Consider the following 21,011-nt stretch of genomic DNA (forward strand, 5'->3'; position numbering starts at 1 on the left):
GCATGAACTGAAAATACTCACTACCATCTTTAAACTTCTGAATAATGCTACCTGAATCTTTATAAGCCTAGTTATTTAATTTGTTTTCTCTTATTATTTTAATTAAGGAGTTTACAGCTTGAGGTTATCTTATTCATCTGTGCGAACCTATGTTTTGCCTATGCTGTTTGAATTGTGTTACTTAATATGCCCGCTCACTAATCTTTTCCTATGTATCATGACGTTAATAAATGGTAATTAATGTCACATAGTACCGTCCTTTATGGTATTCATCCTTTATCATTCGATTCAAAATTCAGTCACTATGTCGGAAACCTCAACATCAAGCTACGATTTTTGTGATATTTAGTGATTAAAAATCACTTAATATAAAGCCACACAACATAGGTTTTGAGCTAGTCAGCAGTTGTAACCATATCTTATTAATAACCGCCAGAAGATCGAAGTATTTGGATCAGTTTTCAATGTTCATAAAATTCTAGTTTGAACATCAGTTTATTATTAATTTTACCATCATTTTGTTTGTTGGTACTATAAAAATTTGCTTTTTCAGTTTGTGAACCAGACTGTTTCAATCATAAACTTTTTGTAAACCCTACATTTGTTACTATAATACACTTATATAAGACACCGAAGTTACATGGAAATTCTTCATAAAAGAATAAGTAACAAATACCATATCACATTGACTTAGTAGTGAGCATTTTATGATAAGTCATTTTATCAATTTTCACTAAGGTATATTTGATGGAATATATTATCTACAGAGTTAGTGATATTATTTACCTTAATATCATAGTTAGAGACACATACAATTACTGACTTATTAATCTTAAGGTTTTATCAATCGGTTAGAGTTTACAGTGAATAACAACTGGTTAGCTAACGTACAGAATGCGTAGAATTAGTTGGGTATATAGCAGAGAACAAATATATTTTTCACCTAGTTAAAATTGTAGTTTGAAAGTGTATAAGTTTTTCATTCGAAATGTATCTGTCCTTCTAGTTGATTCAATTATATTCCATTTGTTATTGAGATATCAGGTTCCATAAATAATTCATTACTACAGTTAGTTGTTGAAATTAAACTAAACGTTCACAATTAATATTTCTTAATAATTTACTCATAAACTATCAAGAAGTCATACGAATAGAACGTTCCCTATCTTCCTCTCACTTGTTTGTTTTTGTTAAAAAGGCGGAAAATTTGTAATTTTTAATGTGGATTAGAGTGATAGAAGGATAGAAATGAAGGAGAAAAAATGGTATGTGCGTGTGTGGGTGAGTGTATATAAAAGACAGCAAGTAGAATATTAAACAAACTGACCAAGTGAATGCTTAAGAATTTAACGCAATTATGTAACATTAATAATTGCTCCCTTTCTTCTTATTCTTCTTCTTTAAAGTCATGATCAGTTGGACAAACGAAAAGAAAAGGAGGAAAATAAAATGTATTCCAATATAAACGGAATCAATAATTATGAAAATTTGTTTATTTATATTTCGCTCTATTAGTACTACTACTGTTACTAGTAATAGTAATACTACAATATTTTTATGAATCATATTATTATAATGCAAAATAGTGATTACACGGGTAATGATTATTATAATGGTAACATATTTGTACACTTTGTTTCATAGGTTAATGGGTATGATAGGAAATGAGATGAAGAATGTGAATGAAAATCTGTAATTAGATTTGACGGTTTGATGGGGAAGAAAAAATCGGTATAATTTAAAAATCCTATTTTCAACATGACGAATTTAAGTTAAAATCATGGATTATTATGGTATACTCACCAATCACGAGACCTGGAAATTCCATTCGTTTTCATCATCAATGAAACAAATGCTTCCTCAATAGTCTTTAGTTTTCACTCGTTTCTAGCTGATCTCATTTCATGATGTAAATAACTAAGATCTGGCTTTAACTATGAATATTTTTACTCACCATACATTTACATACAATCGTGTGCGACACTTATAAAGGAATTGAAGAACAAAAATGAATCGATGTACATACACATATCAGCTCAGTCAGTTAAGAGTAAGTTATCTTGAATCTACAGAAAATTGCTTTAATAAAGTAACAAAATGTTGTGATTCACGTCAAATAACTGTTTAGTTAAGATGTTTCAAGTCGTTTTTTTATTGTTAATAAGATATTAAATTAATATTATGTATGTTTTATTGTTCGAATCTAGGACACTGTTTAAATAATACAGATATGGTGAAAACATCTATTTGAATAGACTTATTTGCTTTACATTCTATTGTTAATCATTATTATACTTATAAAATAGAATAAAATACAAAGTAAATTTCAATGATTCGATCAGATTTTATAGTTTTTATCAACAGTTGATGTCAGCTAGAGTACCACTGTGTGAATATTGGAGCATTTGTTTATATAATTCTGAAGTACCATTAAACGAATCTAATTAATATTTATTCCTAAATGTTCAGTCCTGACAATACAACGAACAAAATACTCCCCATAATACTTCACATCATTATGGGATTGTTTGTTTGTTTGATATTTTAACGTTGTTATTACTAAAAAAAATCACACAGCAACTCTATTTCATTTTTATAGGAACATCATAAATAATAATAATAATATAAATTGTGCCTAAGGGGATTTGAATACATGCCTACCTGGATACACATACGTACATTCATACAAATAAAAACAAAAGGGATAATGAAAATGGACAAGACAGTGTTAATTAATCAGGTCATTTTATTATTCTTATTGAGATTTACTGCAATAGAAAAAAATTTTGTAATCGTTTTAGTTGGTTATTGCGTTTATAACATAGTTATTAACATAATTGACTGGTAAAGAAAAATTTTTGCTACTATAATTTAAACCACTTTTAGTGGTAGAAGTATATCCTGCCAAGTATGCTTTCATAAAGAATGGTACATAGGTAGAAAAGAAAAGTTTACGCCAATTCTAACAGTAGAAATATAATGTTTAACTGTCAACTTTAATTAATCAAATTCCGAATGTAGATCTTCTAGGGTTAATGCCCGCCCCAAGCTTGGGCAAAAGAGGAGAAGAAGAAGAAGACATCAATTAACAACAGTCGGACAACAGTAGGGAAAATCAACACACTGGTTGAACATATAGAAGCAAACGAGAGAGTAAAGAGGAACATTAGAGCCATCAAGCGGAAATACGTAGAAGACCTAGCAATGACAGTGGCGAAACGTTGCAACAGAAAGAAGTATGAGACAACTATATGATACAACGAAGAAACTAGCAGTGAAATAAAGTAAAGTAGAGCAGAGCCACCAGTCAAGGACAAAGAAGGCAAGCCTGTCACTGAGATTTAAGAACTACAGAGCCGATGAGTGAGCACTTTGAAGAACTGTTGAATAGACTAGCCCCACTGAACTCATCAGGCATCAAAGCAGCATCTACAGACATTCCTATAAATGTAATACCACTAACAATCGAAAAAATTAGCATGACCATCAGACAAATCAAGTTTGGGGAAGCAGCAGTACCTGACAATACACCAGCAGAAACACTGAAGTAAGACATAGAAGTAGCTGCAAATATGCTCCGCATCGTTATTATTAAGATTTGAGGAGAGAAATAAGTGACAACAGACTGGGAAGAAGGATACCTCATCAAGATTCCGAATGAAGGGTAACACCAACCGAATCACATTTAATGGAGAAATTCTCGAGGAGGTGGAAACCTTCACGTAACTGTACAGCATCATCGACGAACAAGGAGAATCTGATACATATGTGAAGGCAATGACAGCATTCCTACAACTGAAGAACGTATGGAACTCAAAATAACTGTCAGACAGTTCTACTGTGCGGAACTAAGGCTATGAACCTTCTTCTTTTTTAAAAACACCGTGTAACCAACAGGCGTTTTCGGATCTTATGTGGTTATTATATATGGTTCGTTTATATAGTTTCTGAATGAAAGTGGAAAGAATTACTTTTGTGACTGTACATCTGTAACCTAGTTAAATGAGCTGTTTAATAATAATCACGGTAGCTGAAAATTTTTAACTCCAGTTGAGATTGAATGAAGTGGTAGAACCAAACATTGAATCAAGCCAATATTTAAATAAATCAAAATGTAATATGTCATACATCGCATACGAATGCTAAATCTTAAGAGTATGAGTAAAAATGAATTTGCTACTAACTGTGGTGGTTGATTTCAATCAGTAACAGATTTTCTGTCTTTGTGAGTGCATCCCAACAATGTCATTGTTTCATGCTATCAAAAACGTCATGGTGGTCATCTAATACCGGCTAAAGTGTTTTGGTTTATACGTATAGCATCCTTTAAATATCATATTTTCAAGATAGGATCGGTGAAGCAAAGTTTTTTAAATTAAACTCTGACAAGTATTTCGGAAAATATCTGAAATACTTCAGGAGATATATAAAATTGGTTTACTGTAATTGATTTCAGACTCGCTTTTATACCTTTTCAATCCAAAGATACAGAACGATCATTATCATTCATTAGAAGCTTTGTTATGAATTTCGAGATTTGATTCAAGTAAATTAAAGTACTGAATTTAATGTACAGTTTTGTAAATATGATAGTAAATTTAAGATTTCTAAATCAATGATCAGTTGAAGATTTTGTTTTACTATGAATTCTGAACTTGTTACATTGGATCACTGAAAGATCAAACTGAAATATTCGAATCTAAACAAATTTCACTAATTCATATACAGTTACGTAACCATCAACTTTTTGTAAAAAAAAAATTACCAACTTCCAAAGTAAATTAATTAATTACCACTGATATATATTATTGAAGTCGCTGAAAACTTCCCATTATATTCAAACACAATTATATGAACGAAAAATATTCTTCTCAATAATTTCTCATCAGATACTCTACAATTATCTCATATGTAAATTAATATTCCATAAAATTGATCAGATTTAAGGCAGAGTACATCATTTGGAAGTTGTAATATGTGAATCAAGAATTAAAACACGAAGTTCAGCGAAGGGATCTCTTTTCAACGAATTTATTATCAAGCTGTACAATCGTATATATATGAAAATCTTGTTTTTGTAAAAGTACTAATTCCGTGAGGAAATGTGAACACAGTTAATAAAAAAGGTTATAATACTAGATTACGTAATACGAATAATAATAATAGATTTAGTGAATATAATAAGATGATTAAAATGCTTTTGTCGTAATAATTAAAGGTCATAGAGATGTAAAAAAATAAATAAGGTGATATGATGAGCATTTACGAATAAAACAATGAGAATATAAGACATAAGTAAAGGGGAGAATGCAGTAATAATAATAATAATAATAGGATAATCAAAATAATTAAGGCCAAGGTAACGATAACGATAAAACGTACTTCTTTTGTACGCATAGTTCTGGTTTAAGCTCCTGGATGGTAAGAGTTCGATACGAAGAAATCGAGGTAGATTTGAACGAATCATATAAACAACCTTAAAATCAAATTGTGGATCTGTAGAATGGTTACAGTCGATTAAGTGTTCAAGTATAGAACTCCTAACTGCTTTCCTTTCACTCCTATTATATTCACTAAATCTATTGCTGTTATTCGTATTACGTAATCCAGTATTATAATCTCTTTATTACGTCATGGTTAATTGTGTTCACATTTCCTCACGGAATTAGTACTTTTACAAAAACAAGATTTTCATATATATACGATTGTACAGCTTGATAATAAATTCGTTGAAAAGAGATCCCTTCGCTGAACTTCGTGTTTTAATTTTAATGTTTAAATGGGAATTATCTGTCAATTGAATCAAGAATTGTTGTTTGTCATATAAAATCAAATTAAATCGTTAATGTTGGGGCTGACTAATATGAAGTGCTAACTTGAATTAGTTTATAAGTGAAATGAAATTGTGAGATAAATGATCGGAATAAATATGGTCAACATGGAGTGAGAGAGAGAGAGAATACGAATTAGTCAAGAATTAGCAGATAGGGTTGGATGCTGAATCAATTTCTAAAAAAGGTTATCAAGTGTAATAATAATAATAATAATAATAATAATAAGGACAATGGTAATAGCAATTTAGATTTATAATTGTAGAACTTGATGAGAAATATTGTTGAAAATTAATAAATTACCTTTTTGTGATAGTCTGTAAATATTTATCTAACCTACCCTTAAATCTCATCATAATAACAAGAATCTAGTATTCAGTTAGATTTTACTATGGAGCATTTTAGTCTTTTTAAGTTTCATCATCCTTATTTGGCTGTTTTGCTGTTATTATTATTATTATTATTGCATATTTAATACCAAGTTAGTGAATAGATTTTTATAAGAAATCAAATAAAATGAAACGAAGTGGAACAATACAAATAGACTACTAAACAGGAGCAAAACCATAAAAAATCGATCGCTTGAAACAATTTATTTCCAAGTGTTCTGTATACCTTATCCAGTTGGTTTGTTTCATTTTGTACTATTAGAATAAATGCAAATATAAGACCCATAAAATGCAATATAAATAAGTAACAGACTATAAATATATACCCTACCACACTCGTTCGGTAAATATTTATGTATGTATAGATATATAAGTGTACACTTAAAAAGAAACATTTTCAATTCATATCAATGACTTTGTGTTTGTTTAGTTTTCATTATTATTCAGTGTCCTGACTTATTTGATTATAATATCATGAGACTCTGGAGAATTAGTCGTCTGTTTCCTTCTTTTTTTTTCTATTTTCCTTATTTTTTACTGTGCTTCAAATTGTAATTTTTTTTTAATTATGAAGTGGCCAAAATTTTTTTATTCTTCTTTTACCATCACAGTTTTTATATCTCGTTTTTCATTCTTTTCGCCTTTTTCTTCTTCCTTCTTTCACACTGTAGGGTGTTTTCTTTTTCAAATTTTTCTTTCATTTCAAATAAACTTATATAATAAGATGTGACTTTTGTAAAATAGATTCTTTAGTAGAGAAACAATGTGTGAGTGTTCATTTTTATGTCTTCCTTTAAATATATAAAAATTTATTGATGAAAGCAAATGAAAAAGAAATAGTACCAATGTGTTATTGTTTCCGTTTGTATTTCCGTATTTTCTTTTTCTGATGTAAGTCATTTTCAAGAAATTGAAAGTCTTTCTTGTTTAGCTTAAATTATATTGCTTAATATTTAAATAAATAATCTATATAAATAATAAAACACAATGGGGTCTTGGAATTTTTTTTCAAAATAAATAAAGTTTCATCGAATTTTTGAAATTTTTGACCATAGTAACAAATGAAATCAGTAGAAAATGTTTTATGAATTAAGTATAACAAGATCTAATCAATTGTAGGATGAAATGGTCGTTCAGTGCTACCAAGTTTTCCATAGTGGTCTAGATTCAATTAACTCATGAATTCAACTATAATATACACAAAACTCATCTGTAATTGCAGATTTATTAATTCAGTGATAATTTCTTTTTATAATATGATAATTAAACATATCATGTTCTATTCATTCTTTCAAAATTTCTAAAGAAGTAAGGTCAATTCGTGGAACTTTGGAGTATAAATGTGCCATCTTAAACACTGATTTCTGTGTGGATATAAAACACTTGTTATAACTATATAAGGCATGTAAATTAGATTGCTTTAAGAATGACTGTAAAAACTATTATAAACTCTTTATATTATACAAGGTAAATCCAACTTAAAGTACTGTCTCTGGTAAACTCGCTTGATCTTTAGTGTATAGGTTGTAATTCAACAATTTTAAACTCATTGAAATTTTGTATTAATTTTATTAACAATGGTTGAAGAGGTATAAATCATCTGGTGTGATTTACACTGTACAGTTTTCTACTAATAATTACAAGTTCGTATCAGAAGGGGTGTTGTGAAGATCACAGTAATTTCAATAGTTGGGATCATGATTCCATTGAAGCTAGACCACCATGAAAAACCTGGAAGCACTGGGCGGCCGTTTTGGCCCATTATGGGACTCCTCAGTAGTGCGTATCCACGACCTTGCTCGCGGGATTTGAACCCAGGACCTTCTGGTACTAATCAATATATGCTCACTAGTGACTAGCTTCAAGAGATATATCCTGGAGTTCTAGTGAGAAGCAGTGATCACTGGAGTTCAACCGAGTCAGTTGTCAGTGAGTAACTCACTGATGACAATGGTAGATATGTCGCTAGATTTAGTGGGTCAGTTGAAGTTAGACATTAATATTGTTGAATGTTGGCTACCTCAGTGGTCTAGTGGTTAGGCGCTCGCTCTCGAGACTAACAGGTCCTGGGTACAAATCCCGCAAGGCAGGGTCATGGGTGAGCACGGATGGCCAGCACCACAATAGGACAAAACGGCCGTCCAGTGTTTACAGGTTTTCCATGGTGGTCTAGCTTCAATTGACTCATGATCTCTACTATTGAAATTACAAGTTTTCTGAGTATTCTTACGTAAAATTATGCTAAAATCACTGTGTACTAAAATCTTAATAAGACGATCTATTTGTTAGATATGTAATGCATTTACAAACTATATTTAGTTAGAAAAATTCAACAATTTATAATTATTTTTAATTGTTAAATCTAAGTAATTTTAATGAACATAATAGTGAATGTTGTATGGATTTTGAAACGTGAAGATTAGCAATTGAATTATACACATCAAGCTAAAAGATTAGATTATTTTATTTATATTTTAACTTGGCTACAAATAAAATATTTTGATAAACCGAAAATAATAAACTAATTTATGAACATGAATGTTTTTTTTACTGCGTGCAAAGATTTTTGCTACCATCGGAAATGGTTAACTCCAGTCTGTATATGATGTTAGTGACAATTTTTTTCAGTAAAATAAGGGGAACTATTTGAGAATATAGAAATGTTAAAGCTTTTAACTCTGGTTTGTGGGTCACTGAATGTTCACGTTAAAATATTAGTATAAACTCGAAGTATATAATAATAATAATAATAACAGTAATAATAATGGTGAATAAAACCAGTAAGTTACAATATAACTTAGCAGTCTTACATTTTACGTGATATTTATAAGTTCCAAAGGAAATTATAGATGAAAATAAAAATAAACGACTTTAAAAGATTAATGGTCAGTTATTGAATATAATTCAGTAAGTAGTAAATTATGAGTTCATGAGCTTAATACAACAGAATAGTGTTTGTGTAAATCTGGTAACTGTTACTCAATAATAAAGTATTTAATGACTTCATTGTAAGGATCGAGATTTTTCGAAGACTTCAATAAGCATAAAGATGATCCAGTGGTTATTTTATTTTTCATGGTTGACTTTTTTGGTTATATATAACATAAAAAATCATATAAATTCATAAATATTAAAGAAATTAATTTAAAAAAGTTTTGTTTGAAAAATAACTTACCAGTAATAGCATGAATATCTGGAATACGCTGGGCTGATAAATCCACTAATTGTATAATATCCCTAATAGCTTTAGCATCTTCATGAACTATAGCTTTCAGTGTAGACTTTGTAACACGATTAAATAATTCACGTACTTGTAATTTCATCCATACAGAACCGGCTAAACGATAAACACCAACAACGTCTGATCCACGTTTGTCAATTTCTTCAACACATTTCTTAATAAATAATGGTATAAACATGTAATCAGATGTATTTTGATAAACTAATTGTTTTGGGGAATACAATTCAGTAATTTGGCATATAACACGTTCACGCTCAATCAATTCATCGATCGATACACCAAATAACAATCGATCAGCACTAGTTGAGCTCAACGCACTTGTGCTTAACAAATGTTGATTACGATGAAATAATTTTTCCAATGGTATATGTGCAAGTTCCAGGTATAATACACCTCTTGGTTCAAGCTGTAGGGCAATTTTATAAACATTTTTGGGTGAAATTGATACAGAAGGGCTGAGAATAAGTTCACTTGTTGAAGTATGGGATGTTGATTCTATATTACTTGATGTTAATTTACCAAGCAAATTTTTCAAATCAATTCCGCCATAAAAGCATAAACGATGCTTGGTACGTGGGTCCCACTGATAAAGTAAGACAGCTAAAAATCTATTATCTTCCATATCAAGTTCAAATACCTCATTCCATTCAAAATAACTTGTACTAGTACGTATCATGGAACGTGCCTTACGTACAGAGTCCATTTCGATGACACAGTAAAGATCTCTGACAATAATGTGTGTAGAATTTAAACCTTTGCCTGCAATAACATGCAAAATGAATAATCCATTAAGGTTACCAGATTTTGGGATACGATCAACATTTTGCAAATTCACTGTTCTAGACGGAGTATTCGAATTATCCCAATCGTATGTAGAAGATTGTGAAGGATGACTTGGAGCCTGAGAGGTCGATAAACATCTTTCACTTGGTAAAGTTAGAAAATCTCCAAAGCGATCTGATAACGTTTTTGACGTTCCAAAAGAATATGAATCTAAATTTGAATAGGCCGTTTCGAATTCAGCTTGACCAGAAAGACTAGTTGGTGCAGTAGAAGTTCGAGTATTTCCAAGAATTTGGGCAGGAAGTTTAGAAGACATATACAGGGATTCATTTGGAAAAGATGATCTGGTTCCAGAAGGATCTGTATAAATATTTTATACAAAATAAGCCTTTAGAATATTTCATGGTACAACTACGTTATCGAATCAAGTTACTCTATGTACTATTAAAAATCACAATTATTGTTTAATATATGAATTATTTCAAAGACAGATTTGACATAAATTATAATAAAAAAAAATCAGTCGTAAACTGAAGTGAAACTTATGTCTTTAATTCTTATTAAACCAACCTTCAATAGGTTGCTGAATTAGTAGTCCATCACACAGTTGCTTTATTTTATAACCTTTTCTTTGTTAACTGAATGAAACTAAGCTAGCAATACCATACTCAGTTATTTAAACTGTTTAATAATCTGGGTTACAAAGTTAAGATGTTCATCGCTCATTTATTGAACTGCTTGACATATCAAAAAGTTCATCTAGACAGAAAAATAAGTAAGAAATAAAAAGAACTACATAAACCAGTCACCCAACAATAGTTGTTAGATTATTTATTGGTAAGTCTATTCTAATAATTCTATATCCAATATAAATATGGTTAGCACATATCTCCAACTACATAATCAGTTATTCAATAATTATACATTCTAACTATTTTTTTTTTATAAACAATAAATGCTCAAAACAAACAAGAATGAAAAAGAAAAAGTCACCTGGATTAATTTGTGAATAAAATGATAATATTGAATGAAAAACAATGTTTACAAGATGATTTTATAATCTATCTATCTATATATATCTCTCTCTCTTTTGTTTCCACTAATTTTCTCTCGTATTACCAAGTTTATTTAGTTTTTGTCAACTATTTTTGTTTCAAAACAAAGAAACAAAAAATATATTTATATTCCATGGAAAACTCATCCATCATTTGATTTTTATTGATTAGAAATTATTCGGTTAAAGGAAAAGAGATGAAAATAGTGAGTGAAGTTAAAAAATAAGAAACTTTTTGTTGTTGTTGTTGAGAAAATCAATTCCAAAAAAAGAGAGATCTATATAAGATAGTATATGGGTTACTATCCCTAAATGATGAATTGAAATTAAATGAATATAGCGTGTGGATAAATAAGTCAATTACTAAACTTATATTTGTTTGATAAATAAATAACGAATCAGTCGAAGTAGTAAACATTTACAAGAAATTATGTAATTGTTTAATGAGACTTGGAAAACCAAGTGAAAATACATACATACAATTCTTCAAATGTATAAACACTTGAATGTATTGTAAAACACAAGTAACAGACATACACACATGAATATATATTCATATTTGTTTGAGATTTGGAGTCTTAGTTTCAGAGAAATTAGACATCATATTTAGTGAAGATAATAGAGATAAAACTTTGGATGAGTAAAATTACATAGTTCTAACGTTACTCTCATTAATCTAATCTGAACATCCATATTACTCATAAGTTGTATAATCTGATAGAACTATACAAATACATTCAGTGAAAGCTTTACAGATATATTTTTACATTTAAAATACAAGTATTCGTATTGTCTAATAAACACACATTATGTTCGTAACCATTTTCATTCTAATAATGATAAGCATAATTACCAATTGTACACCTGGAAGGATCACAATCGCTGCTAGTCCTAGGTACCCTGATATCTACTCAGCTTGTACATTCATGATGAGTCAGAAACAAGAATAGCTATTTCATGCTCCATATCTATCAATGTATCCCCATATAATCTGGCATTGATTTTAGAGTTTTATTATAAACCACGTGTTGGGCATGATATATTTGCTGTTATATAATCCAGGGCTCGTTTTTCGCCACATCGAGGACTGGTTAGCTAGATGTGACTTCAGCTCAATGTTGATGTTCACTTTGTGACTGAGATCGAGAACTTATTTCTACGAACACCAACACGTTGTCAACCAAGCTAATGAGTCGAGTGATAAGATATAAATGTATGAGTTTTAGTTATCTCGCTGTTGACTGAAATTGAGTAATCTCAGAGTAAACATCAACATTAGAATCTCGGTAGATCTTGCTTACGTGTTTCAAAAGATGTTAAGCGTTCGTATTGAATACCACTGTTGACCATGACCCAATTAAACAAAAACAAATATTGTGGAAGTCAACAAACTGCATCACGGGCAAGTCCTAATTTGAAATCCTGAAGGCAAGGGAAGTAAGGAAAAGATGAAGACCAAGGAATACATTTTGTTGGGAATCGGAAGCAGATATCAAGAGAATGAGTGTCAGTAGGAAAAAAGTGTAAAGTAGAGCCCACTACAGAGTTGATTGGGGAATTGTGTTAGGCTGTATATACTCCTACACGAGGGATAGCGAATGTAAGTAAACTGATGTGAAGTAAACGTTAAATTTTCTGTTGGTGAATTAAATCTACTTGTTAAACCAAGAAACATAACACAAACTTACTCAACTTGAAAAATCTTTTTAGCACGTAAATTCGTGAAATTGAATGTAAAATTTTCTGGTTTACTGTAGATAAATTTTCACATAAGCACTTATTTCTAATCATACTCGTATTCGTGCACAGATTAGAGATAGTAATTAAACAAAGTTCTAGTTTGTAGAAAAGCTCCGTAGAATAATTAATAAAAATTAAGCTGTATCATAAATTGACTGAAGTCAAAAATATGGAACAGTAGATTCCTGTCGAGTGGCCTAGAAGTAATTTCATTGCTTTGATAACAAAATGTTTTAGATGTAACCCCCTATGACCTTGTGAGTGCATAATGTTAATGAGTCTCCAGCTAAGTATATATTATCTTCCAATCTTTAACATTTCGTTCAATGATGTTAGTAATGGATGAAAACTTCGATATCTACAAAGATACACTAAACCGTACATACATTTTGATAACGATAGCTGGTCGACAGAGAACCTTGATTCAAAGTTTAAAATAACTGGCATTCACCAACTTCCTTCACAATGATTAAAAATTATTTAATAACAACATTTAAGTTCTCTTAGACGAATTCAACAACCAGCTTCTGCGCTCGCTGGAGGGGCTTAACGTTTGAGAATACGTTGAGTTATAAGCTAACACTATTTACCACTGACATTACATACAGGAAACATGCTACTTAAATACTTTATTCAGACTACTGTATATACCTCATAAAAAGACTTACTGTATCTGGCATCTATAAAATGTAACTTTTAGTGATAAATCTATTTTAGAAAAGTATTCAAAACTAAGAAGTATATGACATTTGTGTTGTTTGAATAAATTCTGCATAACACAATTAGTGGAGATTTATTTTTATGATCAGAAGATTACGTTTATATGGATTAGTTATTAAAATTAATCAGTAACTATTTTTAAGTTACAATAATCGCGTTTAACATGAATATCAACTATGTGAGTGAATTATATAAAGTTGGATGAAAGTCCATTATTGCACTTCAATTTAACGCTTTAAGTCATTGATATTATTTCCTTTATTGATTACCGATAAATCTTATAAAATGTTCCGTGAATAAACCCAAAATGTTTAGTATTACTTAACTATAATATAACATCTATCCTTCCTGATTAATATTTAATTTGTGACCAACGCAACTAAATTTCTCAACAATTAGATTATTCAGATTCATATTTATTTACTCATCAGTTCGTTCAGTCAATCATAAACAATTATATATATTTACATACCATGACTTTATTTCTTAGTAGAATTAGAAAAATCTGAATTACTAGGAAAGGCGTCTAGAAAGAAACTAATAAAGATTTCCTTTTGTTTATGTTTAGCGGAAGAAATAAAAGACTGACAGTTATAAAAATGAATGTAAAACTCTATTGCATATCACTCAAGATTCTCTTACTTAAAATATTTTTTTAAAAAAAGATTTATAAATAAACAAGCTCTTTTGTCTTCCTAGTATTTTATACTTTTACTTTCCGTACTGCCATCGAAATGAATAAAAAAACTGACGTTAAATTTAATCATACTCATGCATAATTTAGTAATCAATACATTTTCATAGTCTACATCATTGACTGATTGTATCTCGACAACTATTTAAAACGAAAAACCAATGGATTGCTGTTTAGTCCTAGTAGTCAATATGTGTTGAACTGAACTGAAAAGTGGGCATGAAAATTCAACATTATAAGTTTTTTTTTTTAGTTGATTTTAAGATAAATACTTAGCCAACAGAATTTTTCAAAATAGTAAGTTAATAATTAGACTCAATTATTTCATAAATAAATGGGAAAAAATCAGAATAATATAATTTTAATGTTCTTACAAGAATGTCAAAACTTAATTTAATCTTACATAATAGTCGAATTACTGAGTTGATTAAAGCTAAACCACCATAGAAAACCTGGAAGCACTGGATGGTTGTTTCGTCCTGGTATGAGACTCTTCAGTAATGCTATTACTACAATCTCTGCAAAAAACCCCCAATCTGATAGTAATCTTATATATTGGATGACATGTTTACACGATATCGGTTTACATTAGATTTAGAAATCAAAGAATTTAAAATATCTATGCCTTTATTAACCACAAATTATTGGAATAAATTTATTCAGTACCGTAAGTGCTAAATTAGGTTTCGTTACATTTGTATATGTATACAGTGATAATGACAAATATCCTTAGATTCATATCAGTTCTTATTTACCAACATATGACTTACAGTACATTTATATAAATTGAAATACATTCACTGAGTAAGCTATTAGATGTGTATTAAAGCACCATATATTGAATATTGATTTATAACGATTACTTTATGTAAAGGAGATTTAATTAGGACAAGTATTAGTCAATCACTATGATTATGCCTCCCACCCTAGTTGCATCACACGACGATGACATCAGTTAGCTTTGGTTATTAAATAGGAAAGTAAAAGATTTTTAATCAATTCACTTTGCTAATATAGCTAATTGAAAAGATACTACCTTTATACATTCACTCAAAAACTTTATTATTCTCTTCTGTATATTAGTTTCACTAAGTTCAAATTTTATACAAACACAGATTTGTAATACAAAAAAATAAAACTCGCCGTTCATATTTTAACAGTTGACGATTTACAAAAAAAGACATATACAGTTATATTTGCTGTTGTTATGGCAACAACGATTGGTTACAGCCCTAAATGACAATAATAGTTCAATGTTTCTATGTCTTTTAATAATGACAATAATCTCTCACTTTTGAAAAAAATGTATTACAGCTTTTCTCTTCTAACTGTGCTTTTTACCATTCTGTCTACACTGGTGTAAATTATGATAATAGTAATAACTATCTAACTTAATATCAAATAAAAGATTTGGTACGCAATGCTCAAATTTTCATCGCTACAATAAATCAATACAGATCCTGTTAGAATACTGACTTAAATGAAAGACAGACAGGGAAATAATCATTAACATCATTATTGTAAAATTGTGATTATTATGTCGAATTAGAAATTTGGGTACATATGTATGTGTGAGATAAGCAAGTACAATGATAGAAAGTTGGCTGAGAGAAAATGATAAAGAAGAATAAATTTAATCCATACAAGAACAACAAATATTAGTTAGTTTAAAATTGGATCCGAAGTATGCCAAGTGAAGTGTAAAAAAACATTTGATCAAAGTATCCTCGGTGTTTAAAGGTCTCTGTGTGTATTTTAAGATCATATTTATAGATAATATAGAAAGATGATATACAATGTTCAAAAGTTGTGAAAAACCAGAAGTATTAATTGCACTTGTGACATTCATTTATTACCATTAACTAGTATTTTTAAAACGCTTCAGTTTATTCACAATAGTATTAGTTAATTGATGAACAGTTGATCAATAATCAAATGTACAGCTTAAGTAAGTGATTTCGTCGAAACGAAAATTTTCTTCAGTGAATTCACTTTTCCTTATTCAGTGACACTATGGGTTATTTCAATTAACCAAATGATTGTTTATTAATTAACAGAATTATTTTGTTTTGTTTAGATGATAACTTTTTAATTCAAAGTTACAGTTCGAATTTTCAACATGATTTTATTCACTACTGTAATTCTAATATGTAAGTATATTGAACAGGCTGGTAACATACAGGTTTCGATATTAAATGACAGTTTTAAATTTCATAGATAATGTTAGCAAGATTTAAACCTTTCTGTTGTTTACCTTCAACTACCTAATATAAAAAACACATAGTTGACTAAGAAGTAAAGTACCTTAGTTGATAATGTTCGATCATCACAAGCAATAAGCTGTCACACAGTACTAGTTGATCAGATAGAGTAAAAGTAATGAATTCATCTATTATAACATTTGATCAGAACATAATAATAGAAGTCACTAAAGTGAAGTCAATCGATTACAGGAAGCTACAGATATTGATAATGTATCATTTTGAGTACCTTTCATTTTAGCGTAAGTAGTTAATAAACTTCATTGACTAAATAGACACTGTTTCTGAACTTCCATAAACGAGATAATATAGTGGTGACTAAATGTTAGGTCAATAGTTACTTAGTGATCATTGTTATCATTAGTTAATCACTTTGATACATTTCCAGGTATTCCATTTTAATTTTTTTTAAATACCTATAAAAGAGCATATATAAATAACGGAAGATCTCAAATGCATCAAGAACACAGAGTTTTCTTGTTCATTTTATGAATAAAATCATAATGTATAACACTGTAGTTTTACTGTTAGAAAATTCAATTCAATAAAAATTTTATTTACCTCAATTCAATCAACAGAAATAATATTGAATAATTACCTATGTCAAGAGAAATTACAGGAAAGTTTCAGACTAGTGAGAAGCTGTGACCAGTGGAGATCAACCAGGTCTGTTGTGAGATAATAACTCACTGAAGACAATGGTGGACGATGGCGCGATTTCATGGATTGGTTGAAGTTAGACATTAATACCGTTTGGTACCGGCCCAGTGGTCCAGACGTTAAGTGTTCACGGGCAAGTCCGGTAGGTCCTAGGTCTTACACAAGTGGTTTTACAGAAAGTTTTCAAGATCAAAATCGAATTTTCTCAACTGATTTACAATATATGAAGTACTATCAGAACTTGGAAATCTCTAGTCTCCTGTTTCATTTCAGAATGATTTATTTACGGTATACAACACGACCTCATAAAAGATCTATTTCAAGACTTTCATGGGCTTAATATGATCATAATACAAAAACTTGCCTAGTTATTTTAGAACACTAGTTTACTTGAAAATACTTCTCAGTTGTTTTCATGTACTTGATAAGAAGCTGTCACATTTTCATTTAAGTAAATTTCACCAGTTACTTTTACCAAAAAAACTCTTAACTTTGATCTTCCACGTTATGGAAATAGATCTGGACATTCAATAAGGGAAATAATTTTCAATTGTAGCTCCAGTTGACTAGGAAAGAAAGTCCATCAGCCAAGTGGTTGTTTAGAAATAAATGAGGGTTAAGCCTGTTCTGAGGGTATAAGCTCTGTTATCAGGTGTTTATAGATACAGGCAATCATATTATTATATAGAAACACCTAACATTTGATAGATAATTTAACTCTATTTCCTGAACCTGAAAGATTTAAATTCTTTTAGTGAAGTCTCTTACCTGCATGCATTCAGATAAAACAGTTTATGTTTTACGATGCGACTTTAACTCACTAATATCACTTTGATAATCAAATGATGTCAACCTTATAAACCACTATTTTTGGAAGGTTTATTGATAGTGAATAATGTTCATAATTATCCATTGTTGATTAATCTGATAAGATAACCTGATATCCCACACATCACTGACCGTCTAGCAAACGGCTTTAGCCTGTAGTTCGTTAAAAAATGATGACAATCCATTATTGTAGGGATATATGTTACGTCGTTAATGATTTCACTTTAAAAATTGAACAACCGAATATTATAAGTCTGACAAAAGACACATTATTGTTGACGTTTAAAGTCTTACGAGCAACAACCTACATTGCTTCTATTTTGTAACATAGGTATTCAGTAAACTAATTTATTAAAGCCAGTAGAAACTAAATTACGTAAAGCTTTTAAAACTATTGATAGCTAATGTTTCAATATTCTTCGTTTGTAACGTCTCCATAACCAGGATACAATGTCACTTCTTCATGACCTAAGTAGAAGAGCAGCTGACCACTCATAGATTAAGCATTTACTATAACTCGACTCTAATTAATCCATTTATAATACGATGATGAAATTAATAAAAACAATATCAGCGCACATTTTATCTGGTCAACACCAAATACATTTAGATTCTGTTTATGTGTATATTGCCATGAATCATTAAAAATTACTTTTCGAAACCGGAACTTCATATTGAAATCAACATAAATTGATTTACACTTTAGATAAAATTACGTATCGCATATATGATTCGATCAATATCTTACTCCACGTAATATTGATTACCTACCGAATAAGTCATTGATAAATTCTGTATTTTCAAGTGATTCAAGTGATAATTTACATTATTCATTAATCAAAATTAACTTTCTTTTCATTATACACTTCTATAGGAGTTACAATTTAAGTCCTTTAAAAATCATTTATAAAATGAAGTTTTTTTTAATAGCATTGATCCATTTTTATTCATTACCCTTAATTAACTAAAATTTGACTAAAATAAATACGAAAACGATTAAAAAAAAAGAGAAATTGTGAATTAATGATATGAAAATCATGGTTTTGAAAACGTTACCATTTGACCTAATTAGTGACAATTTCTAAGTAAATGTCTAAACTAATTTAAATGTATATTGAAAATACCTTTTTTTTCCCCTTAACTATTTGAAAGGTCAAAACTTCTACTCAAATAAACGAATAAATAATTAATTGAAATGAGAATAATTAATGAAATTGAAAATAAAACCTAAATGATAATCAAATTTGAACTATTAACTCTTAATAAATACTAAATATTTATTCAATTAAGTATTAGGACGAAATGGGTTATTCAGTGCTATCAGTTTTTCCATAATGGTCTAACATTAATTGATTCATGATTTCAACTAGTGAAATTATTAAAAATCTCTATAAAACCCTTTCTGATAATCAATAATTATTAAAAGTAATAATAAATAGAAATATAATTTAAGTTGTGGATATCTGATAAAATTTCTTTATAGGAAAATTTAAAAAATCAATAATGTAAGTATTCAATCAACTTTTAACTAATCTTAGTATCTAATTGAATTGATAACACAATATGTACTTTTCAAGTACATATAATAATAACAATAATATTTACAATGACAATTTAGGTGTAGAAAACAAAGTAGAAAATTTTAATTGATAGGGACAAAATAAAACATAAGTATTTTTAAGCAAACATGGATAGTGGCTAGCAGTGGAATCTAAGACGCACGTTTCGTTCTATTCGAGACTCGTCATCTGGACGTACCTACATCTCAGAGTTGATGTTCACTCCGGGGCTCGAACCCAGTACCATTCACTTGAAATGCCATCGCATTATCCACCTACCTACTGAGTCCTGAGAGCCACCTGCTATCAATTCTGGGATGCAGGTACATCCAGATGACAAGTCTCGAATAGGACGAAACGCACGTCCCCGATTCTACTAATGATAGTGAATAAGTTTCTTTAGAATTCAAATGTTTTGTGTAAATTATGAATTGTATACTAAGGATTGATCTAGGGAATATATTTGTATATTTATTATTGATAACCTATATCATTACAATTCTTTACATTCACTTATGCTAATTGTTCCATACTTTATCTTACCTCAAAATGTAAAATTTTAATATATATTTGATTGCAAGCAGCTGATTAGAAACCACGAAATATAATGAACCCATATTATTCTGCTACCATGTCCATTCTGGCTTTATTTAAAAACAAATATGTACTGTGCTTATTCAATCATGTTCAGATGTTGACTTTAGTAATTAGGATAATATGAGTGGGTTAGATGCGAATCATTTGAAAATATATGAATAAGTGACTGTGTAATTTTAGCTTATTAACATTCTATATTACGTGTTAATTTTTTTATAAGAAGTAAAAATAAAAATAGAATTTGAAAGCGAAATGTTTTTGAAAGGTCGATGGGTTTATAACGTTAGAACCACCATTGTAATGATAAAATGTACAAGTTAATTCCTGTCAGAAGAACAGTGTATGGGAAATAAATAGGTTGGATAAATATAGGGTTCAGTTACTTGTTAATGATCATTTGACAAGGGGTAACTAGCCGAATATAATCTCTTCTGTCCAGGCTGTTCTGATTAGTTTCGATAATAAAATGAGAAAACAAAGTTCATCAGAATTAAGTGATATATTTGAGCAATACATTTCGAACAATCTGATCACACATATACTTGCTAAGACATTTTTATATGAAAATTAAAAGGTCAACTAGACAGATTAAAGGTAAGCCGTAATAAAGAAATAATAAGAATAATAAAGTACGCAAAAACAATGTTATTACCA

General features: G+C 29.6%; 1 protein-coding gene across 1 annotated transcript in view; it reads right to left on the minus strand.

Moving 5' to 3' along the window:
• The window catches only part of SYDE2 (Rho GTPase-activating protein syde2), a 79,454-nt gene that overhangs the window by 46,830 nt on the left and 11,613 nt on the right, over positions 1 to 21,011 (minus strand). The window contains exon 2 of the mRNA XM_051211983.1: positions 9,396 to 10,604. Coding sequence (XP_051072114.1) covers positions 9,396 to 10,604 — 1,209 coding nt within the window. The remainder of the gene's footprint in view (positions 1 to 9,395; positions 10,605 to 21,011) is intronic.

This window comes from Schistosoma haematobium, chromosome ZW (assembly GCF_000699445.3).
Source record: "Schistosoma haematobium chromosome ZW, whole genome shotgun sequence".
Taxonomy (NCBI): Eukaryota; Metazoa; Platyhelminthes; class Trematoda; order Strigeidida; family Schistosomatidae; genus Schistosoma; species Schistosoma haematobium.